Raw genomic sequence first — 26,952 nt, forward strand, 5'->3', positions numbered from 1 at the left:
AATCAACCTGCTTTCCCGGCCTGCCCACGAGCTCAGGCCCCCGCAGGCTCCCTCCTCCTGACACTTCAGCCGAAGCTCTCGCTTGCTTATTTATTGTTGTTTGCCTGTCCTCCCCGCCTCCCCCCCACCCACCCAAACCGGGGTCTCTATGGCTACCAGACAACAGGGAAGCATGCCCCACGTGCGAACGACCCCACAGGTAAGTTTGTGGTCAGACAGGGAATCTGTTCCATCGACAGTTAGTGAGGATGAGACCCGTGCTCCAGACACAGGGCGGGATTCCATGTCCCCTCACACCGTTCCTTGCCTGCCCCAAACCATTCCCACCTGCCTCCCCAGCACCTGACCCCCAGTTCGGTTCAGCCACCAGGCAGAGGTCCCTTCACGGCAGAGAAGGCGGGATCGTCCCTGACAAGCCGGAAGCAGGTGACCGATGCTGGCCAAGGAGACGTGAGGGGAGTCTGCTGGCAGAAGAGTCTCTGAAATACCTCCTCCTCCCCTGTGAAAGAGCCTGCCAGGAGAAAGCCTCCCCAGTCCAGCTGATTTTGCTCCCCTTTCTGGGGGCTGATTTCAGGGTGTCGTGGATTTGACTGTCAGGTCGCTCTCAGGATGGTCATGTCAACCTGGAACCTAGGCGTGCAGGAAGCACGCACAGGGTACCTGCTGATCCGTGAGCCAGGCACAGTGGAGAGAGACGGGTGGGGCCCTGAACTAGCCCAGAGGGTGGAATCAGCGCTGAGGTCGGCACTCTGGGCCACGTCAGACCTCCCAGCCTCTGCCCGCACAGCCTCTTCCTCGTGCCTCACTTTCCCCGGGCAGCCTGCGCTGCACTGGGTCGCCATGCCTTTGCTACCCCAGTCTGGGGCATCGAAATCCACTTGTCCAGACTAGACTGCCATGGATTGGGGGCACTGAGTCAGTGCCACACGCAGTCCCCATCCCTGCTCCCTGTCACCTCCCTGTGGCCATGCTGCCCTGAGACCGCACATGATGTTTTAAGCCTCAATTATGAACAGAGGCTTGAATTGTTATTTGCAGAGCTTATCGGTTTCAGTGCTAGCTTGCAGTGACCCTAAGTCACGCTCAACTGGATGCCTTGGTTCTGACACGGTGCTTAGGCTAGTCCCCTGGCAGACCCAGGAGTGGGGAAGCAAGGGGGAGCGAGAGTTCTGCGGGTGCCAGGAAAGTGGGCCCTCAGCTAATGCAGGGGCCGAGGTGGAAAAGACCAGGAGGTGTTTCTGGGCAAAGTAAAACAGGCTTTATTTCCCAATGTAGCACTTGTTTTCCTCTGAAAGCCTGTGTCTCAGCCTTTGGGGGTGCAACACCACGCAGTATCTGTCACAACCGCTCAACTCCATCACTGTGTCGTGAAACCAGCCCAAGACAATACGTAAGCAATAGTGTTGCGTTCCAGTACAAGCATATTTATAAAAACAGGCAGGGGCGCCTGGGTGGCTCAGCTGGTTGAGCGTCTGACTTTGGCTCAGGTCGTGATCTCTCAGTTCGTGAGTTCGAGCCCCGCGTCAGGCCCTGGGCTGACAGCTCGGAGCCTGGAAACTGCTTTGGATTCTGTGTCTCCCTCTCTCTCTGCCCCTCCCCTGCTCACATTCTGTCCCTCTCTCTCTCTCTCTCCCTCTTTCTCAAAAAATAAATAATCATGGGAGGGGCCAAGATGGCCAAACAGCATGGAAGTTTTTTGCGTGTCTCGCATCCATGAAATACGGCCAGAGAAACACTAAACTATCCTGCACACCTAGAAAACGGTGTGCAGGATGTTGTGTTAATCAACGGTGTTGTGTTAATCAACACAACAATCTGCACAACCGGAACCACAGAATTCAGCAGGTACGCGGCACGGAGAGCTGACTTTGGGGAGCCAGAAGGTGCTTTTGTGAGCGGAGAGAGGACAGAGACTGGGGGGACGGGGGAGAATACGGGAAAAGCACTCCCCCCAAAAGCAGCTGGAGAGAAAGTGGAAAAGTGGAAACAGCCGCAGGGACTGAACTAAAAAGGGGGAAGGGAGAAAGGCGAGGGTTCAAATTCCACTAAGACTGTAAACAAGGGGAGCGCAAGGGCTGCAACTCCGCAGCTCCCTACCTGGCGGTGCTCTGGTGGGAAGGGCGAGTCCCCGGGAGCCGAGTGGGGTCCGGGAGGTTCTCGGGCCACACGGGGAGAAGCGGTTCCACTGCCGGAAGGACAGTTGGCGGAGACTGTTGAAGCCCCCCGGTCCCGGCAGACCCCGGAAGGCGGCCACGTTCGCTGGTGCTGGAACAAGGTCGTTGAGGGTGAAGCCTGGTGCCAGGTGTGTGTTGCGATTTTCCATCATCCCTGAGATGCTGCTGCTACGCTGTCTCGTGAACTTTTTCTAGGGGGGGGGCTGGCACCCGGCCGCAGTCTCGGGCACCGGCAGCAGCAGGGTCCCACGGGCATTCCTGGGTGCGGCCGACACTCAGCATTGCTCATTCGGCCATTGCTCGGGGAGACCCTCCCGCAGAGGGGCGGAGCGGGTCAAGGCCGCGGTCATTCGGGAGTAAGGGGCCGGGGAAAACAGCCGCGTCTGAGACAAGGCTTGGGAGAGAGCTGCTGCCGGGGGCCTGGTCATGGGCGGTGAAAAAGCGGGGAGCGGACGAGAGCTGAAGACGGAGGACGGGTGCGCGATTGCTGACCCGGGAGAACAGACCGGGTGGCTGGGCGACGCCATTTTCACCGTTCCCGCGCAGGCGCATACGCACCTACGAGCGCCCCAACACTCCACCCCAAGAGTCTACCAGCGCCGTCTGGTGGAGAGCGGAGCCGTTACACTGAGCCCCGCCCAACTGGGCCAACCTCGCTCTTCAAGAGCAGAAGTCTCACCGCCTGCTTAGTTTACAGACTATAAAGAGCTACATAGACTGACTTCTAGGGGAAATGAAGCAATTTCAGTTGTATTTCAGTCTGTTCACCAATCCAGCTATTCAATTCTCTTTCTTTTTTTTCTTTTTTCTTTATTCTCTTTTTTGTTTCTTTTCTTTTTCTTGAATACAGAAAAACATTCATTTTTATTTTCAATTTTTATTAAAATATTTTTAAAATTTTTTTCTACTATATTTTTTACTTTTGTGTAAATTTTTTCAAATTCTATTTTACTTCCATCATTTCATTTTAGTCGACTTCAGTGTATTCATTTTTTCAAATTTTCAGATGATTTCCTTTTTCTTTTTTTCCCCCTTTTTTCTCTAATCTATCAAGCCCCTTTCAGTATCCAGACTTAAACACACCTAGGATCTAGCATCATTTATTCGATTTTTGAGTGTGTGTGTTTGTTTTTAATTATTTAATTTTAATGGTTTCTAATTTTAATTTTTTTTACCTCATTAATTCCTTTTCTCCTTTCAAAATGACAAAACAAAGGAATTCATCCCAAAATAAAGAGCAGGAAGAAATGACAGCCAGGAACTTAACCAACATAGATACAAGCAAGATGTCTGAACCAGAATTTAGAATCATGATAATAAGAATACTAACTGGAGTCCCTTTCTGGGGAGATAAAAGAAGTAAAAGCTAGTCAGAATAAAATAAAAAAATGCTATAACTGAGCTTATCTCCAATGGAGGCCACAGTGGCAAGGATGGATGAGGCAGAACAAAGAATCAGCAATACAGAGGACAAACTTGTGAAGAATAATGAAGTAGAAAAAAAGAGGGAAATTAAGGCAAAAGAGCACGATTTAAGAATTAGAGAAATCAGTGACTCCTTAAAAAGGAACAACCAGAATCATAGGGGTCCCAGAAGAGGAAGAGAGAGAAATAAGGGTAGAAGGGTTACATGAGCAAATCATAGCAGAAAACTTTCCTAACCTGGGAAAAGACACAGACATCAAAATCCAGGAACACAGAGGACTTCCATTAGATTCAACAAAAACCAACCATCAACAAGGCATATCATAGTCAAATTCACAAAATACTCAGGCAAGGAGAGAATCATGAAAGCAGCAAGGGAAAAAAAGTTCTTAACCTACAAGGGAAGACAGTTCAGGTTTGCAGCAGACCTATCCACAGAAACTTGGTAGGCCAAAAAGGAGTGGCACGATATATTCAATGTGCTGAATCTGAAAAATATGCATCCAAGAATTCTCTATCCAGAAAGGCTGTCATTCAAAATAGAAGGAGAGATAAAAAGTTTCCCAGACAAACAAAAATTAAAGGAGTTTGTGACCATTAAACCAGCCCTGTAAGAAATTTTACACTTGATCTTAGCCAAAAGGCCGAGAAGCGATAGCCCTGTAAGAAATTTTAAGGGGGACTCTCTGAGGGGAAAAATGATGAAATATAAATAAATAAATAAATAAACAAACAAACAAACAAATAAATAAATACCAAAAGCAAGAAAGACTAGAAAGGACCAGAGAACACCACGAGAAACTCCAACTCTACAAGCATCAAAATGGCAATAAATTCATATCTTTCAGTACTCACTCTAAACGTCAATGGACTCAATGTTCCAACCAAAAGACATAGGGTAACAGAATGGATAAGAAAACAAGGTCCATCTATATGCTGTTTACAAGAGACCCACTTTAGACCTAAAGACACCTTCAGATTGAAAATAAGGGGATGGAGAACCACCTATCATGGTCAACAAAAGAAAGCCGGAATAGCCATACGTATATCAATCTAGACTTTAAAATAAAGACTGTATTAAGAGATGCAGAAGGGCATTATATCATAATCAAGGGGTCTATAGACCAAGAAGACCTAACAATTATAAACATTTATGTGCCAAATGTGGCAGCACCCAAATATATAAATCAGTTCATCACAAACATAAAGAAACTCATTGATAGTAATACCATAATAGTAGGAGACTTCAACACCCCACTCACAGCAATGGACAGATCATCTAATCAAAAAATCAACAAGGAAACAATGGCTTTGAATGACACACTGGACCAGATGGACTTAACAGATATATTCAGGACATTTCATCCTAAAGCAGCAGAATATACATTCTTCTCCAGTGCACATGCAACGTTCTCCAGAATAGACCATATACTGGGACACAAATCAGCCCTAAGTAAGTACAAAAAGATCGAGATCATACCGTGCATATTTTCAGACCACAACGCTATGAAACTCAAAATCAACCACACGAAAAAAATTGGAAAGGTAAGAAATACTTGGAGACTGAATAACATCCTACTAAAGAATGAATGGGCTAACCAAGCAGTTAAAGAGGAAATTAAAAAGTATATGGAAGTCAATGAAAATGATAGCACCAGAACCCAAAACCTCTGGGACGTAGCAAAGGCGGTCATAAGAGGAAAGTATATAGCAATCCAGGCCTTCCTAAAGAAGGAAGAAAGATCTCAGATACACAACCTAAACTTATACCTTAAGGAGTGGAAAAAAATAAAACCCCAAACCAGCAGAAGACAGGAAATAACAGAGATTAGAGCAGAAATTAATGCTATCGAAATGAAAAAAAAAAAAAAAAACAAACAAACAGTAGAACAGGTCAATGAAACCAGAAGCTGGTTCTCTGAAAGAATTAACAAAACTGATAAACCACTAGACAGTTTGATCAAAAAGAAAAAGGAAAGGACCCAAATAATAAAATCAAGAATGAAAGAGGAGAGACCACAACCAACACAACAGAAATAAAATAATAAGAGAATATTATGAGCAATTATATGCCAATAAAATGGGCAATCTGGAAGAAATGGACAAATTCCTAGAAACAAATTCACTACCAAAACTGAAATAGGAAGAAACAGAAAATTTGAACAGACCTATAACCAGTAAAGAAATAGAATTAGTAATCAAACATCTCCCAAAAAACAAGAGTCCCAGGCCAGATGGCTTTCCAGAGGAATTCTACCAAACATTTAAGGAAGAGTTAAACACCTATTCTCTTGAAACTGTTCCAAAACATAGAAATGGAAGGAAAACTTCCAAACTCATTCTATGAATCCAGCATTACCTTGATTCCAAAACCAGACAGAGACCCCACTAAAAAGGAGAACTATAGACCAATTTCCCTGATGAACATGGATGCAAAAATCCTCAACAAGATATTAGCCAATCGGATCCAACAATACATTAAAAAAAAATTATTCACCACGACCAAGTGGGATTTATACCTGGGATGCGGGGCTGGTTCAATATCCACAAAACAACCAATGTGATTCATCATATCAATAAAAGAAAGGACAAGAACCATATGATCCTCTCAATAGATGCAGAGAAAGCATTTGACAAAATACAGCACCCTTTTTGGATAAAAACCCTCAAGAAAGTAGGGATAGGAGGAGCATACCTTGAGATCATGAAAGCCGTATACAAAAGACCCAATGCTAATATCGTCCTCAATAGGGAAAAACTCATTGATAGTAACAGGGATGTCTACTCCTGCCACTGTTATTCAACATAGTATTGGAAGTCTTAGCCTCTGCAATCAGACAACACAAAGAAATAAAAGACATCCAAACAGGCCAAGAGGAGGTCAAACTTTCACTCTTTGCAGAAGACATGATACTCTATATGGAAAACCCAAAAGATTCCACCAAAAAACTGCTAGAATTGATTCATGAATTCAGCAAAGTTGCAGGATATAAAATCAATGCACAGAAATTGGTTGCATTCCTATACACCGACAATGAAACAACAGAAAGAGAAATCAAGGAATCGATCCCATTTACAATTGCACCAAAAACTATAAAATACCTAGGAATAAATCTAACCAAAGAGGTGAAAAATCTATATGCTGAAACTGTAGAAAGCTTATGAAAGAAATTGAAGACACAAAAAAATGGAAAAAGATTCCATGCTCCTGGATAGGAAGAACAAATATTGTTAAAACGTCGATACTACCGAAAGCAATCTACATGTTCAATGCGATCCCTATCAAAATAACACCAGCATTCTTCACAGAGCTAGAACAAATAATCCTAAAATTTGTATGGAACCAGAAAAGACCCTGAATAGCCACAGCGATCTTGAAAAAGAAAACCAAAGCAGGAGGCATCACAATCCCAGACCTCAAGCTATACTACAAAGCTGTAATCATCAAGACAGTATGGTACTGGCACAAAACCAGAGACTCAGATCAATGGAACAGAAGAGAGAACCCAGAAATGGACCCACAAACGTATGGCCAACTCATCTTCGACAAGGCAGGAAAGAATATCCAATGGAATAAACAGTCTCTTCAGCAAGTGGTGCTGGGAAAACTGGACAGCGACATGCAGAAGAACGAACCTGGACCACTTTCTTACACCATCCACAAAAAGAAACTCAAAATGGATGAAAGACCTCAATGTAAGACAAGAAGCCATCAAAATCTGTGGGCACAACACTGCCGTGGGAGCGAGACAGCCCGTGGCCCAGAGGCAGTACCTGCTCTCAGTCTCTGCTGCGCCTACAGCCCTTCGAATTTTTGTCCTTTTTAGTGGCTCATCACTTTCTGCTTGTTAGAATTCGTTGCCTGAGAGTTTCCCTGTTCCAATAAGCACGTGGCTTTTGTCTCCCCACTGGACTCTGACACCGATCTGTTCAGGGTGAGTTACATTACAGCCAGTTACTCATTAATACGAATAAAATTTGTAACTAAATATTTGAAATTTGGCTACAAAACTGGCGGGAATTTTCTGAAGGTTACTTCCAAGAAACACTTTAGTGTTGAAGGTTAAACAAAACTTTGCCCCAAAATGTATTTTAAAAATGCCTTCCGGGGCGCCTGGGTGGCGCAGTCGGCTAAGCGTCCGACTTCAGCCAGGTCACGATCTCGCGGTCCGTGAGTTCAAGCCCCGCGTCGGGCTCTGGGCTGATGGCTCGGAGCCTGGAGCCTGTTTCCGATTCTGTGTCTCCCTCTCTCTCTGCCCCTCCCCCGTTCATGCTCTGTCTCTCTCTGTCCCAAAAAAAAAAAAAAAAAAAAAAAAAAAAAAAAAAAATGCCTTCCAAGAAGATGGCACCGATTCGCACTTTGACGGGTAGGAGACGTGAGGGTCCGTTAGGAAAATGTGTGCAGAGATGTTGGGATTATGTATCTTTGCCATATTGGTGGTGAGAATGGGGTCTCAGGAAAGGCGGGGTTTCATCCGATTTCTAGAGAGATTTCAGCTTTTCTGTGCTGACTGTTCCTTTACAAATCCGTTGTGGTTTCTTCGTCATATCGCCTTCCCTTCCCATGTTAGCTCATTAATTCACGTGCACTGTCGTAACCGGTGGGTTTTGTCTTCAATTATCTTCTTGTATGCTTTTGGGGATGCTGTCTCTTTGTGCTTTCTTTTTGTTGGTGTGGTGTAATACTTCTCAGACTTTTCCATCACGAGCTACCTGAGAGCACATCCATTTTACGTTCATGCTCAAAAGAATGATCTTTACATTTGAAAAGGCAGACGTCGGGCTGGTATGATGTGGCCAGGATCACGTAAGCCAGGCCCCCGCCCCCCGGAAGGATAAGAAGTAGGAGCTTCAGCCCCACCCCGACCGATGCTCCAAGGTTCCCGCGATGTCTGCAGACTGTCACCTGTGTGGGACGTGCGTGATGCTCCCGTCTAGCCGGACTGGGCAGCGAGGGATTTACAATAAGGGGCCAGGTGGCCGTCAAAATCTCCAGGAGGGTAGAGAGTCAGGCTCGCGTGTTACACTCCAGGAACAGAGCGACAGGAGTCACGTTCAGAAGAATCGCCAGCACCCATGACAGGGGACTGGACACGGCCACAGAGGCCAGTGTCTCCGGGGCACACGCACCAGGCAGCAGCACCCTGGATCCCTTCTTCCGGCTCATCGTCTGGCGAACCTAGGTCACCGGCATCACGCACGGAAGGGGTTTGCCACAGCGCCCTGTCTACACGTTGAGTGACAGGGAAACGGTCACCGTCAGCTCCTTTGTCAAGAAGAGAGACATTCCAGGCTTGTCCCCAGATCTCCCTCTGCTGGGGTAGCAGGCTTGTCCTGTGAGCCAGGAAGCACCCCAGAGCTTTGTAAGGATGGACTGAAACTCCTCACCCAAATCCGCAGAGGCTAAGTACTGTGCTCACTTTACAGACAAGGAGTGCAGGTGGCACAGAGTGGTTTAGTAACCTGGCTGAGGTCACACAGGATACAAAGCAGGGCAGCTTTGTCTGCGGCCTGCATTCTTTCCCATTTGCACTCTCCAAACGTCGATCACGGTGACTTCACACTTGACATGACTTTGGTTTCGCCCAGCCCTTCTGATCACAAAACACTTCATGCTTCACGTGCTCAGCACAGAACATTTTACGTGCTCAGCAAAGGCTTGAAAAGTCGGTTAAAGAGGACTTCAGTGGCTCCCTCCCTGGGACAGGATGGGTTCCTGTTACAGGTGCATGCCCCGCCCCCACTTGGCCCCGCCCATCTGGGCGCAGGTGCACAAGCCTGAAGTGCCTTCACCCCCAGGTGCCTGGTCGCAGGTACCGGGGGAGATGTGGTCCAAGAGAAGAACGCTGTTAGTCGGTCCCCGGTGCCACCAGCGTGTCGCCAGGCCCGAGGCGAGCGTGTCCGGCCTGGGTCTGCTCCCCGCCTGCTGGGGCCAGGGCTGGGGGGCAGACACTGGACCCCGGTAAATGAGAGCAGCGTCGCGGGGCCATCCATCCTCGTGGTTTTCGCTCCCGGCCACCCTGCTCCTACCCATGGGGCTGCCGGGGCTGGTGTGGAAGCTTCGGGACAAGGGGCAGATGGAGGACGCCACCTGCCCGGCAGCTGGGAGCAGGTCCCCTCGTGCGGGAGGACTCCAGAAGGTGCGGAGCTGCCCGCCCACCCGGTCCCCTTCCTCTACCCCTCTCCCTCCTTTGCTGTGCGTTCTGGGGGGAAGGCGGAGGCCTCTCTGGGCAGTCAGACCCAGCCTGCGCTCTAGAAAGAAGGGAAGAAGGGGCTTTGGTGACTCCCTGAGGGCAACGGGGGGTGGGGCTGCTCACTTTTCATACACAAACATACTGTTGGTAGCGAGATAAATAAAACCTTTTGGCGCGGAGGGAAAGCATGTAAGCGCATGGCTGTCCTTGACACTGTGTGGTTTTGTTGCAGGAATAATACAAGAATACGTTCACATGACTTAAAAAATAAAGCATCCAGCCACGCCCACTGTCTGGGGTGGGGGAGGCATCCATGGTGGGCTGCGCCCACCCCGTTCTGTTCTGTGCTTTGGGGGCCACACACACACACACACACACACACACACACACACACACTAAACGCATCCTGGGTACTTTTCCTCGTTTCTAAGGGCCGGGAAGTATTTCCGGGGTTGGCTGCATCTCAGCTTATCTCACCACTGCCCCCTGGAGGCGCCTTTAGGTTGGATCCAGGGTTTTCCAGTTTTCAACGCAGGAGGATCGGCCACGGAACCGCCCCGGCCACTGGGTGGCGCCCTTGCCTCCTGGCTTTGGGAGGGGCAAGTCAGCCCCGGAGGAGGTGGCTTGTTCCCCTCCAGGATCCACCCGGGGGTGGGGGGGCGGCACCTGCGGAGAAAGACCTCCCGCCCTCTGCACTGAAGGCAGGGCCCTTGAAAGCTGCAGCCCAGCCCCCGGCCACCAGTCCCCTGCCCCCAGCGCTTCACGCAGGCGTTTGCTCCGGCTTCTTCCTGGACCCCCATTCCGTCAGATGGGTATTTCCTGTGTCTGTGCTCCACTCAACGTTTGCCAACCATTTAGTTTGTGAAAAGCTTTACCTCTCAAGTAAGCAAACAAAGGGACACTCCTGGGAGGATTTCACAAGTGATGCTGCGTTTACACACGCTGTACAGGAGTCCCGAGCAGTCCTACACTCCTGGACCGAAGCCCCCTGTCGACTGGACACGCCAGCTTCATTTTTCCGAAACTTCTATTCTATAGCCAACAAGCATTGTTCTCTCTCTCTCTCTGTCAAATGTTTATTTATTTATTTTTGAGAGAGAGTGAGAGAGCGAGCAGGGGAGGGGCACAGAGAGAGGGAGACCGAGAATCCCAAGCAGGCTCCAGGCTCCGAGCTGTCAGCACAGAGCCCGACATGGGGCTCGATCTCACGGACCATAAGATCCTGACCTGAGCTAGATCAACAGTCAGATGCTTAACCTGATCCACCCGGGGGCCCCCATCACTCTCTATCTTGCATCCAACATGGTCGCAAGTGACTGGTTTCCGTCAGCACTCTTCTTACAAAGAAGCCCGAATTCCGTTACCTCTAGGTAGGTACTCGATCCTTTTTGGAGGAGTTGTGGCAAGGACCCACTGGGTGCAGGGGGACCCACCTCACAAACTAGCCAGCTGCTCCCACACTCGTGACCCAAGGATCGTGCTTCAAGAAACTTCCCAACTGCTGTGTGCTGTGGACGGCAGTGAAGAGTTAAGTCATTGGCAGTAAATTTACACGTGAGAAGGATCCGTTGTCCACACCACAGCACGATGAGAGGAGGGTCGCGGCACGAATGATGTAAGTAAGGAGGAGAGAGACCCTCCAAGGTTCTTGGGGGTGATGGCGTGAGAGCTGTGCCTCAAAGGAGGAGTAAGACATTTTGTCATCGAGATAAAATTCACCATCTTCGAGTGCACTGTTCAGTGGTTTTGATACTGGCCGTGTTGTTGTGCAAACACCCCAACCATCCAGTTCCCAAACATTCTCCCCCTCTCCCCACCTGCAGCCACTGCTCTGCTTTAGGTCTGTGGCTTTGCGTATAAGGGAAGCGCAAACCAAAACCACAATGGGATACGGCTTCATACCCCCTAGGGTGGCTAGAATTGAAAACTCGAGTAATCACAAGTACCGGTGAGGATGGGGGGGAGCCAGCCCCTCCCACATCGCTGGTGGGAACGTCAAATGGTAAAGACAGTTTGGAAAGCAGCTTGGCCGTTCCTCGGTGAGTTACACACCGAGTCATCGTATGATGCAGCATTTCACTCCCAGGTGTATACACAGGGGAAATGGAAGCTGATGTCCAGACAGAAACTTGCACGTGAATGTTCACGGCAGCATTGTTCGAAATGGCTAAAAAAAGTGGGCATGACCCGAATATCCATCAGCCAATGAAGAGATGAATGAAATGTACATCCACAGTCCAGTGTCGCTCCACCAGGAAAAGGAATGAATTACTTCTCCCTTCTGCTCGGTGAAATAGGGCAGACACAGAAGGTGACGTCACTGCATGATTCCATGAATAGGAATAAGACGTCAGCAGGTGAAAGGGCGCCTGGGGGGCTCAGCTGGTTGAGCATCCGACTTCGGCTCAGGTCACGATCTCGATCTCGCAGTTCGTGGGTTCGAGCCCCATGTCCGGCTCTGTGCTGACAGTCTGGAGCGTCCTTCGGATTCTGTGTCTCCCTCTCTCTCTCTGCCCCTCTCCCGCTCATAGTCCATCTCTCTCTCTCTCTCTCTCAAAAATAAACATTAAAAAAAATAATTAAAAAAAAAAAAAGACATCAGCAGGAGAAGAGTGAGGGGACCCAGTGGGTAAGTAGGAACAGCAGAAAGAGCCACAGTGAACACTTACTCTGCACAGGAATTGCCTCCCATCCTCACCACAACCCACAAGGCAGATATTATTTTATCTCCATTTTACAGACGAGAAAGGTCCCAGGCTGAGACCTCACCTAGGAGACACGGTGGACCCCCAGCGGGCTGGCGGGCTCCAGAACTCAAGCCCTTCCCAAGCAGGAGCCCGAGTGAGGGCTCCACCTGCTGCCGAGGAGATGGGAAAGGAGCCCCTTCACCCTTGCCCTCAGTGTCTGCCCTCAAACGCCAGGCCAGCCTCCAGGCTGCATCTGACATCCACTGTGAACTCCCTCTCAGAGGGTAGGAGCACCGGACCCCCGCAGGGGCAGGGGAATGGTCCCTGAGCTTGAGCCCTACCCTGAAGACGCAGGCCCATTGTCCTGCTCCCCACGAGGCCGATGACACATCACAGCCTCAGCATCACTGGTGCCCAGAGGGATGCGCTGCTGAAGACGTGACCCCCTTCCCCCTCGCTGCCCCACAGCGCCCTGTGTCTTCCCCACGGTCAGCCCTCACCGCTGTGCGGTCCCTTCTTTGCCGGCATGAGGAGGCAACGTCTACAGAAGCCGGGACCATGACCACGTCCGCCAACTTCATCTGCTTACCTCATCTGAAGGAGGGAGGGAGGGAGGGAGGGAGCATTATGGCTGTCTGTTTGTGTCCCCCAAAGCTCCTGTGTCAAAGCCCTAACCTCCAGTGGGATGGCATTAGGAGTGGGGCCTGTGGCAGGTGGTTAGGTTTGGAGGAGGGTGGAGGATTAGTGTCCTTTCTGTAGAAGAGGGAGACCGATCTCTCCCTTCGCAGGCATGCACCTAGGAAAAGCCCCATGAGGACAGTGAGAAGGCAGCCAGGCACCAGCCAGGAACCAAATCTGCTGGCACCCTGGTCGTGGACCTCCAGCCTCCAGAACCGTGAGCAGTAAATGTCTGCCACGGAAGCCGCCCAGCCCGTGGCATCTGTCACAGTGGCCAAGCTGACGAGGACTGGGGAGAGAAAGCAGTGGGTTGGGGTGTGGGGCTGAACTGTGTCCTCCAAAAATTCACATCCACCAGGAACCTCAGCGTAGGATGTTGATTGGAAATAGGGTCTTTGCGGATGTCATTGGGTAAATTAAAAGGAGGTCTTAACTGGATTAGGGGGGGCCCTAACCCCAAACCGGTGTCTTGAGAAGGTGAGGGAAATGGACACAGACACGGACGCAGAGGGAAGGCGGCCATGGGGAGACGAAGGCAGTGATCGCAGCGAGGTGGCCACAAGTCAGGGCCCGCCGGGGACTGCCAGCCGCTGTGACGGGCTGGAAGAGTCCAGGCAGGGCGCTCCCCCGGAAACTTCTGAAAGACCACGGCCTCCCAGTTTGTGGCACTTTGTTAGGGCGGCCTGGGGACGCTAGGACAGCCTCTGGTGAGTTTCTATGCAGGACAGCCATGTGTGTCTGGGCTTTTCAGGCCCTGGGGCTTCAGCGCTTACGGAGCCCCGGCTGGGCCCACAGTACCCCTCCCAGCCCTGTGCACCTGCTGTGCTAAAGGGACAGAAGAGGCAAGCCAGGAGGCCTGGGGGCAGAGGCCGCTGAGCTGCAGGTGAGGGTCTCCGGGAAGGGGGGTTCACGTACGTCTCCTACCTCCTCCCCCTCCCCACCAACCTGCTGATATTACCATCGCTATGTCCTGGGGCGTGACGGGCATTTAAACACATCAGCAGGAGCCAAATGCTCAGAGCGGTGCCTGGGGCAAAGTGAGCCCCGTGTGGACCTCTAGTGTGTTGTGTGTGTGTATGTATGTGCTTCTGGCTGGACAGTCTCTTCTCAGGGGCCTGAGAGCCCACACACGGCCACCTCCTTTCAGCCACCAAGGAGCTCGTCCTCCAGAGCCGGGCCTGTGTAATCGCCTTCGATCAATACCAGCCAGGGGCCTACTCTCTTCCTTCACGTCAAGAAGGGAAAGGTCAAGTCAGGATGAAAAGGTTAAGTTGGAAAGATCATCAGCGTTCCCGTCATTTTCTAGGTCAGGTGGGTTCCACTTGAAATCCTGTCAAACAGAAATTTAGCTGAAATTGTTTCAGGGAGAAAATGCGATTAGAAGAAGATAGAACCAACAGGGCCCGATCACAAGCCGCCGGGTGATTATTTGACGGGCTCTGCGTTGAGTGTGACTGTGTGTTTTCCTGCCCCCCACACGCTCACCCGCATAGGTGTGCACACACGTGTGCGTATAAGTGTGCACACACACGCATGCACGCCCGTATAGGTGAGTGCACACGTCCATACACGTCACTGACCATTAACACCCATTCCATCAAATTACATCATTCGGGCCTTTCCCAGATGCAGTCTCTGAAGTAGGATGTTGTCCTGGGGCGGGGAGGGTGTTGGGCTGGGAAACAAGCATGCGATTCTTCTGTTTTTTAATTTTTAAAAAAATTTTCTAACGTTTATTTATTGTTGAGAGATACAGAGACAGAGTGCGAGCAGGGGAAGGGCAGAGAGAGAGGGAGACACAGAACGTGAAGCAGGCTCCGGGCTCCAAGCCGTCAGCACACAGCGTGACGCGGGGCTCGAACCCACGGACCGTGAGATCATGACCTGAGCCGAAGTCGGATGCCCAACCGACGGAGCCCCCCCGGCACCCCCTGTGCAGTTCTTCTAAAGTCATCAATCTGCCTGCAAGAGTCAGGCCGGGGGCAGGTGGGCTTCATGCAGGTGACATTGGATGGGTCTTGGAGATTCAGTAGTGCTTCCAGGTGGACAAAGACAAGAGCTCCCAGCTGTCGCGGAGAGACCACGGGCCTGGGGGTGGGGTGGATGCCAGCATCCCCGCAGCCCTGCCCGGACCAGTGTAGGCACAGGCCAGTCACATCACCAGTTCTCACGGCCACAGCAAACCGCCATGCTTGGCCCTCTCAGCAAGTTGGGGCTCCCTCCCGTCACCACCCTTGGGAACACCAGGGACTGTGCCCATCCGTCCCCGGGCTGGCTGAGGAAAAGCTCTGAGAGCCCCGGCAGCTGTCCCTGGAGGCCTTAATGTCGTAGCTGCGCCAGAGGCACAGGAGCAGCCGGGGAACCAGGCACGGCTCACCTCCAACACCGCAAAGGGAGACGCCGCCCCCAGATAGCCGGGGCCCTCCCAGGACGGGGCTTGTGAACCCCCCACCACAAACCCCACCAAACCCCACGCGAACATCAAGTATCCGGGGCCCACGGCAGCGGAGCAGAACGTACCCATGAGCCTGTAGCCCAAAGCGTCAGGCTGCGCACTGACCAAAGTGAGGCGGGCCAAAGTCACGTGGGGCTCAGCCTCCGGCAGCCGTCCCCGGTGCAAGCAATCCCGGACCCTGACCCTGACCCTGACCCTGCCATGCCGAGCCCCCTGCCCACGCACGTGGGCACCAACCAAGAGTAACAGAAGGAAAAGCAAGATGGCATCCCCCCACAGCGGAGTCCCGCCCTTGGAGGGGACGTGCGCCGTGGTCTGTTTCTTGGGGAGCGCGTGTTAGGAATGCTGACCAGTAGCAAGCGCCCTGTCACCACGCAAAAGCATTTCCGAGACCTCGGCTTGAACAGCTACTCTGGACACGTGGGTGATTCCCGCGTTCCCTGTCTAGGCCGCGGGGGGCAGCAGGACCGCCTCCTGAGACGGTGTGAGTGGCGGCCAGAGGCTCACTCCCCTCCGAGCCCCTCTGGTGTCTGTCCCCGTGCGCGTGCTGAGAGAGGTCGCAGATGTCACCACGTGGGACATCTGAGTGTGTGAGGACGACCCCCCCCCCCCCCCGAGGCCTGGAAGTGAGGCAGGAGCTGGGCCGTGTCCCTTCTGTCATCTCAGAGCCGCCTGAAGCCCGGCCCTCCCAAAGGAGGACGCGTGCTGGGTTGACCTCCTTGTGACGGCAGGCCAGGCCAGTTAGGTGCTCGGAGCTGTGAGTGATTTTTGTCCCCAGGGCTCTGGCCTCGCTGCCCGGCACAACAGGGTGCAACGTTCACCTAATTTAAGGAAGCGCACGGCAGCACTTTCTCTCACTCCTCGGGGAGGCCCCTGCGTCTCCCTGTGAACCAAGAGCGCGAGCAAAAGGACTTAAGGGCACAAGTGCCGGGCCCAGGGCCCGTCCTCCCGCCTCGGGAAGCCCGAGGGGTGACGTGTCAGCCCGCAGCTGCCGTAAAAGATGGTCACAGACGTGGTGGCTCAAAACGACACCGATCTTCCCCCACACGGTTTTGCAGGCCGGAAGTCCAAACTCAGTTCGCAGGTTAGCGCTGAGGCAGGGCCGGCTCCTTCTGAGGGGTCGGAGGTCACACCTGCCCCTCGACCCTTCCAGCTGCCCGTGGCTGCTGTCATTCCTTGGCCTGTGGCCACGTCACTCCGATCTCCGCTTCTATCACTGCGTTGGCTTCTCTTTCTCTGTCGTCAGAGCTCCCCCTACCTCCCCCCACCCCGTAGGGTACTTGTAATTATAGTCAGGGCTCACCCACATCATCCCAGGCAGTCTCCCCATTTTAAGCTCCTTAATTGACAACATCTGCAAAATCTCCCTTGCTGCACACGGCAACGTCACAGGCTCGGGGGATGAGGACACGGGCAGCTGCTGCGGGCCTGAACCCGCCCCCCCAAATCCCCCCCAAAATCTCCCACTGAAGCTCTAACCAGTACCTTGGACCATGACCTTATTTGGAAATAGAGCTGTTGTGGATGTAACTAGCTGATAGGACGTCACCCTGGAGCAGGGGAGGCCCCTCATCTGACAGGTGTCCTTATAAAAAGGGGAAATGTGGACACAGACTCGCACACACAGGGAGAAGGCCATGGGCAGGTGCGGGCAGACAGGGTGATGTGTCCACAAGCCAAGGGGTGCCAGAGATGGCCAGGAAACCCTCAGAGACTAGGGGAGTAGCCTGGAATGCGTTCTCCCCCGGCGCCTTAGAAGGAAATAGCCCACTGACCCCTTGACCGTGGACTTCAGGCCTCCAGAACCGTGAGACAATGAAGGTCTGTCGTCTAGGCCGCCCGGTCTGTGATATTTTGTTACAGTGGCCCCAGGAAACTGACCTAACATCTTGGGGGCAGGACTCAGGCCAGCAGCCGAGCGGGTGGCCTATGTGGTGACTTGAGGTGGGGCCCAGGGGAAGTGGGGTCAGGTGAGGTGGGGGAAGTGAGATGGGGCCCAGGTGGGGTGGGGGGAGGTGAGACGGGGGGAGAGGTGAGGCGGGGAGAGGTGAGGCAGGGGGAGGTGAGGGGGGCACGAGGCCACCTTGCTCTCCAGTTTTTCCTCCACAAGATGAGGAGCAAGAGCCGTGCACCCCAACCTCTGAGTCCACAAACTGCACCCCACCCACCTCGTCACCTGCTGTCAGCACCGCAAATGAGAGACACCCCCCCCCAGGAAGTTCCTGTGCGCGTGCCCGTCACTACAAAGGAAGCCCGTGATGGCTCTTGAGGACAGTGGGACCCCGCACATCCCCTCCGTCTCCCCCCGTCCCTGGAGCCTGGCCCTGCCCCCCAGCAGCAGCGGGACCAGGAACGCGACGCAGGAACGTGTTCCGTGCTGAATCCCCTCTGTCGCCCTCATCCTCAAGCCCCGTCTGCAAATAGCAGCCCCCGGAGTATTGTTGGGGTCCTCAAATCCCCCTCGGTTTCTGTGGTTTGCTAGAAAGACTCAGAGCACTGGGAAATGCTGAGATACTGGGGTTTACGACGGCAGCAGGATACGGGCCGTAACCAGCAAAGCCTCGAGGGGCGAGCCCAGGACAGACGGCCACAAGCTTCCAAGGGCCCGTTCCGGGGAGCTGTGCGGACGGCCCTGAATTCTCACAGCAGGGACGCGTGGCCACACACGTGGAGCAGTGCCAGCCGGGGAAGCTCACCCAGAGCCTTGGGTCCAGGGATTTTGTGCGTGGCCGACCTCAATTCTCGGGCTTCAGCCCCTCTGCAGGTCAAACCGAGGCAGTGGGCCCCGCGGCCCCCGTGAATCACGTTGCCAGCCTGACAGCTGTCAGGGCCCAGAGCCCCGGATAAACAGAGACGCTCTTGTCGGGCAGGACATCACAGGGCCTTAGAGGTGACCTCTGGGAACGGTTAGGGACCGCGCGTGTCTCTGCAGCGTGCAGGGTGTGAACAAGTCAGGCCTGCTGAGTTAACACTTCCCCGCACGCTGCTCCAAGCCCAGTGCCTGCTGGTCACGCTGGGAGGCCCTGCCAGGCAGATTCCTTCTGGATTCCTTCTGGATTCTCTGAATCCAGCCGCCCGGACAAGACCCCATGCCTGGATCTCGCCGGATGTAACCGTCTGTGGACGTGAGTCAACGACTGCACTGCTAACCTGAGGGAATCTCACCGGATCCCTTCCTCCAGTTGGAAAAGAAGCCCTTCCCCTCCAAGGTCTCCACATCCGAGTCCACAGGCCCCATTTTTAGGGCCTTGAAGAGCAGTAGCACAAGGAGCAAAAAGGGAATTGGCTTCGTAACTCTTGTGATTTCTCCAGTATTTATAACAAATCAGTTATAGATTTTTATAATAAATATAAGGGCGGCATAACGAATCTGTGAAGCTGTGGCCATAAAACCCACTGCCCTCCAGCGTGGAGTTTGCCGGTTCGAGCGGTAGAGTGGATTTGGAGTCCACAGAAGATATTCCTCACTCTTAGGATTTTGCAGATCTTTTTTCTTTTTCAGTTCTGGAAAAAAAGCGGCAGCCTGATTTCCCCGTACTTGTCTTTCACCACAGCACATGGTTTCCTTTCCAATATTAACTTATTTCACAGCCCACATGGGGGGGGGGCACCCACCCACCCTCAGGGGACCCTCTGGCCAGGGGTGAGTGAGCCCTGTGGCCAGGGAGGGAGGGAGGGGTGTGGAGGTTTGCAGGGCTGAGGGAGCCTGCCAGTGAGGCAAGGGCGCCCTCTCTCTTCCCTGCAGGGAGACAGCAGCCAGAACTTCTGGAAGGCCGGGGCAGCGGGGAGGGGGCAGGAGGGGGGGTAGACCGCGATGCCCACCTGACACCCCCTCGCCCCCCTAGCAGGCAGCAGCGGGCAGTGGGGGACACCTGTCGGCAGACACAGCCCATCCAGGAACCCGATACAGCCAAAACAAAGCGTCGGCCGTTACGTGGCTCCCTCCTGGCTTCAGCTTTCCTTCTTCCAGGGCAGACGGCAGCAGGCACACTATCGAAACTCTGAACTCCACCCTCCGGTCACAGCTGAAAGGAGGACTTGGTATTTTAAAAATCCTGGTTCAGGGGCCCCTGAGTGGCTCAGTCGGTTGGGCGTCCGACTTCGGCTCAGGTCACGATCTCAGGGTCTGTGAGTTCGAGCCCCTTGTGCTGACAGCTCAGAGCCTGGAGCCTGCTTCGGATTCTGGGTCTCCCTCTCTCTCTGCCCCTCCCCTGCTCAGGCTCTATCTGTCTCTCTCAAAAATAAACATTAAAAAAAATTAGAATAAAAATTCTGGTTCATATCTGGATTCCAATTTTCCTTAAAAGAAAAAAAAAAGCACCTTGAGTCTTAAATCTACTTGCTGCTGCTTTTGGTAACGTGAAAAAAATTTTCGCTCACTAAAGCTTTGCTGTCTATTTGTTCCAGACTTTCTTTGGTATGTAATAACGGAAGCAAGGGAAGCGTGACCACGTCCCCATAATAGTTTTCAATTAGCAACAATCGCGCCTCGGATAACCTCATTGGCTACGATACTGCCACTGCGCAAAGCTACGTCCCCATAATAAACCAGTGAGCATCTCAGGCAATTTCTGGGTGGCGCCCAGCATGCTGATCCTGGGAGCAACATGCTCACAGGTGCGTGCACAACCCCCCCCCCCACCTCCAGAAGGCTCGTGATCTATTAGGAAGATGAAATTGAAAAGGAAATGCCACTTCCTTGCCACGATATAGCAGATGTCAAAAGGAAGAGAAGATCAACTGGCCAGTGATGATTCCAGGACTGAACACCAGAAGAGACAAAAACAATCCTTCTGGACCCCTTCAGGTGGCTCTGGGGGGAGAAGGGACCCACACGACGTGGGCGAAGGGGCCCGTCCCAGAAAGGGTGGACAGAGATCATGGTGGACGAGGTTGCCCCCGAGGACAGCTGACGTTCGCTCGGCACTCCAAGAGACATGGGACACACAGATGGAGACCGAGTGTGTCAGGGCCTCCCGAACTCAGGCAGGACCCCCCTCCCGGCACCAGACCTATCCCTGGGGTCTTCCGAAACTTTGCAACGAGCTGAAAATCCAGGACACGAAGAGCGAGGGAGGCCAGCCCCGAACACCCCAACTGCTTTGATCTGTACTCCAGACAGAGTTCAGCAGCATTCATTATACCTTGATCTCTGTGGACCCCGCCCATCTGAGTTTCTCGAAAAGCGGCACATAGGGTGCTTAACCTCTCTGTGCCACGGTTTGTTCCTCTGGAGGTGGGAAGGACCCCTGCGCCCTGGCGGCAGTGGTGGTGACGGCGTGCCAGGCCCCTGAAGTCATTAGCTCACGTCCACGAATGGTCCAGGCCATGCCGACCCACCAAGTGCTCACGACGTCAGCCTCCTCTCAGCGTCAGGCCCACCCGCGTGGCCTTGGCCGGAGGCCCCGGTGTCCCACACCTGCCTGTACCGGGAGAAGGGCCGAGGGAGGGGAGGAGGCGCCAGGGACAGAGGAAGACGCCAGAAGCTGCCAGAAGCCGGGCCAGTCAAGATGGAGCTACAACTACCAGCTGGGTTTGGAGCGTGCTTTTCCAGAGCCCGCCTTGGCGAGGACCCGCACGGTAAGCGTAAACGCCGAGCGCGAAGGCCAAGGCGACGGCAAACCTCCACGTTTCACGAGCCAGGAGGCTTTAGCCTCACCATCGAAACACATCAAGCCGGGCGGCTCTCATCACTGGTTGCTGCGTGATGAGAATTTCCACCGTCCAGGCCAGCTGTCCCCAGGGAGCCACAGATCAGGCCACAGTCTGGAAGCTCACGGACTCAATGATGGAAGTGGCGATTTTGCTGCCCAAACCGGGCAGCGGCTCTAAGCTCACCGGAGGGCCAGAAGGGTGGCCGCGCTGCTTGTGAAGAGCCCCCCCGCCCCCCGCCCGCCGCCGTCAGGATGTGCCATCACTTCGGTCCCACCTCGGGTCTGCCTTGTGGCCCCGAGACCCCGCTCCCAGGGCCGGGGTTCAGTGTCCTCACCTAGGGCAGAGCTGCCCCGGCTGGGCTCCAGAGCCCTTCCGATTTCACAACCCTCTCGTGATTCCCCTGGAGCCGAGCACACAGCTGCCGGGTAGGCTTGGATTTGGCCACAGCCGTCCACACCTATCACCGTGGAGACACTCGGGACTTCGGGAGATTCAGGCAGGAAGAACTAAAATCTGCGAGCCACCCGCTTCTTACCCAAACTTTAAATGACCCACAAGAGAACCTTCGTGTGACGTGTAACGCTTGTCAGTGCCTCAAATATCCGGGTTCAGAGGTCACGGACAGAGAGCGCAGCATCTGCAAGAACCCAAGTTGTGTTTATTGATCTTGCCCGCAATTCACTCCAGGGCCTCGTAAGTCATGGGCTGGCCCTTGCCGGGGACCCACTGAAGCCGGGAGACTAAAGGTGCGTGGAACCGCCAGCTTTGTCCACGGTGCCTCGTGACAAATGACTTCTGAACTGCCCCACCCCCACGGAGCTGTGGAAGCACAGCAAGGAAACCGAGTTTCAAGCCATTCTTGACAAGAATTAGCCCCAACTGTGGGGTGTTTGGGCTGTTGTGTGTTTCATCCTTTCTCGGGCAGCCTCCTCTGGTCATGTAAGTTACCCCACGACGGGCCAGGACTCTGCAACTTAGCAAATATCGACAGCACACCCTTCTCCTCTCCCAAGTTTCAGGAAGATCATCACAGGGCGAGGGCAACAAAACCGTGCACACGTGGGCTGGTCTGTCTGCATCACGGAGGTCCCACCTCCCGCGCTGCACACGGGAACGCCAGGAACCTGGGAGAGAGACAGCGAGGACACGAGGCCCCACAGCAACTCCAAGAGGCGGTCACGGAGCAGTGGCCACAAGGGAGCTAATTTGGAGTCGTGGGATGTCCCGCGGACGGAGTCACCGTCGTGACCTGCAGGTGACCGACCTGAAGCCGAGTCACAGGACAGTGGGTGCAGGTATCCCCAACTGGGGTGGGGTGGGGGTGCTTACGTTTCAGGTAACTGCAGTCTCCCCATCCCCCTCCCCGAGGCCCCGGGCTCACAGGCGTGACCTACCAACTGAGCGGGCTTTTCCCGGAGGCCGGGGGCTCCCGCAGATCGTGCCTTTCAGAGAACCGTGGGCAGAAACCCACAGGGGGTGTGGGGCCACTGCCCTCCCACCCTGCCCAGTCCATCAGGTGGCCTTGCCGGTCCCATCCCACCTGCCCGTAGCTGCCCGCGGCCACCCCTGCTCACCTGGGCCACCTCGACGTCCTCCTCCTGCCCGCTCTCCGATGAGCGGCCACAGTGACTTAGAAGCCCTCCCACTTCCCGTCCGTCCCGGCTCACCTCCCTCTAGCCTCCGCTTCTGCACCTGCTCTGGGCCACCGGCCTCTTACAGTGCCACCGGCGCGCCAGCTCCTTAACCCTAACCCTAACCCAGCTCAAGCCCTCTCCTGGTCGGTCCTATTCGCAGACACACCTGTCACTCTGCCTCCAGCCACAACAGTGACATCTGGCACATCAGTTGCTTTCTGGGGCTTTATGCAGCCTTGCTGGAACTCAGGTGCACCTGCTTGGAGCACCCTCGAAATCTCTGTGGAAGGGAGGAGCGGATGAGCGAGGGTTGTACCAGGCTGTGGCTGAGGATTCTGGCACGTGCACTCCACGCAGGGGGGTGGTGGTGGGGGGGGGGGGGAGGCTGCAGCTGACACTCGCTGCTCTGTGACAATTTTTAGATACTTCCTTGTAAGTTCTAAATGTGTCACATTTTAAGTTACATTCTGTTTGGCTGTCTCAAATGTGTTATTTTTGAGTGATATAATTTGACCTACGAGAGACGGAGACGGACGCGTTTCACTGGAAAGTCTTATTAGCACCCAGTGGTATCACACATCCCCTTGTCAGAAACGGCACGTCAATAGCGTCGTTTGAGTGGCGTTCCTGAACCCGCCGGGCTGGCGTGGAATGCGAGCGCAGACTGCCTTTCGGCCCCATTTCTTCTGCGCACAGCCTGGCACGTCAGCTGGATTCCGATTTCCTGAACCAGTGATAAAATAATTTTTTGCTGCTCTATTTAGAAACTTCAGGGATATGAACTTAGAGAAGCTCCCCCTCCTCTTGAAAGGAAAGCAAACGTTCAAACACAGACACCACCTGGTTTCCAAAGTTTATTAAAAATCAAAGAATAGAAAAACTTTACATAAAAATATGTCAATTTTAGCTTCCACATTGTTGTCCACACACAAAAAAAAATCGAAACATGATATCGTTTTGTTCAACCTGTAGCGCGTGACCACAGTGGTAGCCAGGCCAATTCATTCGGTTCACCATGAGGGGGACGGGGTGTGGCGCCTGTGTCTACGAATCGAGCTTTAAAATGCACACCCCCCGGGGCCCTCGCCCCGCGGTGGCTCCTTGATGTAGGGTTACAGTCAATATTGCTAATGTGCGGAGATTAGTACAGGCCTACGTATCAGTTTTTATAAATATTTCTTTATCAATAGATTCACAATTTAAATATCTTTAAATATTTTTGATAACTTTCAATCAACAACAACTGCGGACATGTGCTACTCTGTTCTGGAACGCCGCCCCCCCCCCCCCACCCCGACAGCCCACAGCCCCAGCTCTCGACGGCGCTGTGAGCCAGTCCTGGGTCCGAGGCCGGCCGCAACAATGCGGAGCCGCCCTCCCTGGGGCCCCACCACCAGGCCGCACGCCAGAGCGCCCACTCGGCACATCGATCAGGTGTCATGGCAGTAAGTCTCGCGACTCGAACTTCTCCACTAGTGGACTTCAAAGACCAGCCTACCTGTAGTGTTCAGCAGGGCCGGAACCCCCATTTTAGAACTGGGGGCTCAGACGGCCTCTGAGATGCAGCCAACAACACCCAGGACAACTGTGGTGCTCCGAAAACTCAGGGTTAGGCAGGATGGACATATTCTTGTTGAGAACAAGGCCAAGGACAGTGGCCGCCGCGGCAGACTGCGCCCGCGTACTACGCCTGTAGGCTTCTCCAGTCGGGCGCCAGCCGCCCCCGGCCCCACCCCTGGGCTGTGCTGTCCTGCAATACGTTAAAAATACTCCCCACGGTGCACTGAGCAGCTGAAGCACTCCTCATAGGTTTGCTCTTAACAGAACGAAGGCATACTGCTATACAGATTCCTCAATGGAATCAACATAATTCCTTTCTCCACATTCCTAAAACTGGGTACCATTGTCCGTACTGATATTCACCAGACCCGTCCTTACAGGCCACGTTACTAAAACTGACGGAAGCATCTCAAAGTTCACATTTGTTTTTTTAGGATTTTATAATGTGACAACCCTTTCTCCCCTTAGAAAGTTCTGGCACTTTAAATGCTGGATTTGTTGTCTACTTTAAAAGAACCAAAAACCAAAACGTTAAGCTCTGTGGTCAGAGCGAGACAACAGACGGGCCGGAGGGCAGGGCCGGCGGGCAGCTGGTCAGAGGGCTTGGGGGCCGAGCCGCTTCCGAGAACCGCCGGGGCCACTCGGCTCCCCCGCCGGGCGCCGAGAGGCCTCGCCCGCGTCTGACCAAAAGGAAAACACGAAAACAAACCCCGAGCCCCTCACTCGCGGTGTTGGTAACGGTGCTCATCAGACAACCAGCCGACACGATGAACCCAACTTAGAAAATGCGACTCGGGAAAGGACCTAAGCTTGTTTAAAAAAAACCTCCTCCCTTAAATATAACTTATGTGAAAATATGAATTAAATAAAAATATCTGAGTTATTGCACAAATCATAACTTTTCAGTATTTACATAGAAAAACAGTTCTGACACGGGACACGAAGCGTGAGGGCAGTGAGACGATGGCGGCCTCCCCGCCCCGCCCGCCGAGGAGGACACGAGACCGGGGTCGACCTCTGTCGCTCCGACAGACGCGCCCTGAAAACAGCCGCACCCGCTGCCGAGGAGCGCCGAGGCCGACATCGCGTCCTGCAGGCCCCGTCCAGGCCCGCCTGGGCGCCGAGGGAGACGCCTGGGCAGGCGGAGGACAGCGTCCGCGCCGAGTAAGGCTTCACAGATGAGCACAGGGAGCTGTTCTTGAAGATGGACGCGACCACCACACGAGGAACATGCAGAGTGAGCGGCGGCGGGCGCCCCGAGGGGCCCGGCCCGCGTGCTGGATGCTGGTCTCAGTTCCCGGCCGGGCGCGAGGCCGCCCGGCGTGAGTCTGCGGAGAGCGGGGGCCGGGAGGCGCCGTCGGGGCCATTATCTGCTCAGACTGACAGGCAGGCTGTCCCTCGTGTGTGTGTGTTTTTTCCTCCTCCAGCCGGTGCGGTTGTACTGGTGGTGGCCCCGGTTGCCCACGGGGGGCCGCACGCCTCCGCTGCCCACGGAGCCATACGTGCCGCCCTGGCCGTGGCTGTGCGAGCCTTTCATGGACAGTTTCATGCCACTGTGCTGCTGGAGAGACAGAGGGGACAGCAGGGTCACAGGCCGCCCCGGAGCCACCGGGCGCCACGGTCACGGGAGGCCCCCCACCCGGCTGCCACGGAGCGTCCCCGAGCCACGTTCCCCCCCCCCCCCCCCCACTGGAGACCCGGCCCGGCCCATGCACGGGGACGGCGCACACAGGCTGCCCACGGCAGCCACGCAGCAGTCTGGTCCCTGCTGCACACACAGTGTCCCCGTGACATTAAATGTGGAGGAGCTGAAAGTCGCCTCTCTTCCAGGTCACGTCGGCCACTGCACGTGAGGCGGGAAGTCCCACGCCCACTTGGCGACCCACCCGGGTCAAACCACACACATTCCCGCCCAAAGATGTTAGCGGCACACTTCCAACTGGTCCTATGTGTCCACAGAACTAAGGGCCCCCGGGTGTTTTTCCTCCGCTTTGGCTCTGAAATTCTGGAACACGTGCACGAGCTCCGTGCCCCCCAGCAGGCTGGGGGCTTGAGCCCCCGGGGGTGTGACGCTGGACACGCTGTGGCCGGCGCTTGGTGCTCCTACACCCGAAGCTCCACGCAAAGCAGAGCGGAGGAAACGTGCCCGTGGTCAGGAGTGTCGCAGCAAACAAGCAGCAGGGGGTGGGAAGCAAAGCCAACGTGCGGCTCACGAAGGTGCCTCCCTTCTCGAAGTCGTCCCTTCACCCTGTTTCTAGCAGGGCAGCATGATGCCCGTGGGGTGCCATGAACACCCCTCGTGACAGGACGGGTAAATCCAGGAAGGAATGTCTATTACTCGGCCCCAAACAGAAAAACCAGTCAGGACTTAATGACCTAGCTCCAAAGAGCCAGACCTTAAGCATCAAAAATTCACTGGCAAAACACGATCAGATAAGCATCAGAGGAACTGACTGGAGTAATCGAGGGGAGTGTCCCCGTATCCTCAGA

The 26,952-nt window shown here is 53.9% G+C and overlaps 1 protein-coding gene, 1 non-coding gene and 1 pseudogene across 3 annotated transcripts in view; all 3 read right to left on the reverse strand.

Moving 5' to 3' along the window:
- Window positions 1-4,055: 4,055 nt before the first annotated feature.
- Window positions 4,056-4,255, reverse strand: LOC122232443. Its single transcript, XR_006209782.1, has one exon. It is a non-coding gene; the product is annotated as a U2 spliceosomal RNA (small nuclear RNA).
- A 15,705-nt stretch (window positions 4,256-19,960) lies between these two features.
- On the reverse strand, window positions 19,961-20,145 carry LOC122231977 (annotated as a pseudogene).
- Window positions 20,146-24,191: 4,046 nt separating this feature from the next.
- The window catches only part of TENT4A (terminal nucleotidyltransferase 4A), a 46,054-nt gene continuing 43,293 nt past the window's right edge, over window positions 24,192-26,952 (reverse strand). Inside the window, exon 13 of one of the 2 annotated variants that reach the window (XM_042997796.1) lies at window positions 24,192-26,020. In XM_042997796.1, the coding sequence (XP_042853730.1) occupies window positions 25,829-26,020 (192 nt within the window). In that variant the 3' untranslated portion in view covers window positions 24,192-25,828. Of the gene's footprint in view, window positions 26,024-26,952 lie in introns of both variants that reach the window. The other variant, XM_042997794.1, reaches the window with a different exon arrangement.

Source organism: Panthera tigris, chromosome A1 (genome assembly GCF_018350195.1).
Source record: "Panthera tigris isolate Pti1 chromosome A1, P.tigris_Pti1_mat1.1, whole genome shotgun sequence".
In the NCBI taxonomy this organism is placed as follows: Eukaryota; Metazoa; Chordata; class Mammalia; order Carnivora; family Felidae; genus Panthera; species Panthera tigris.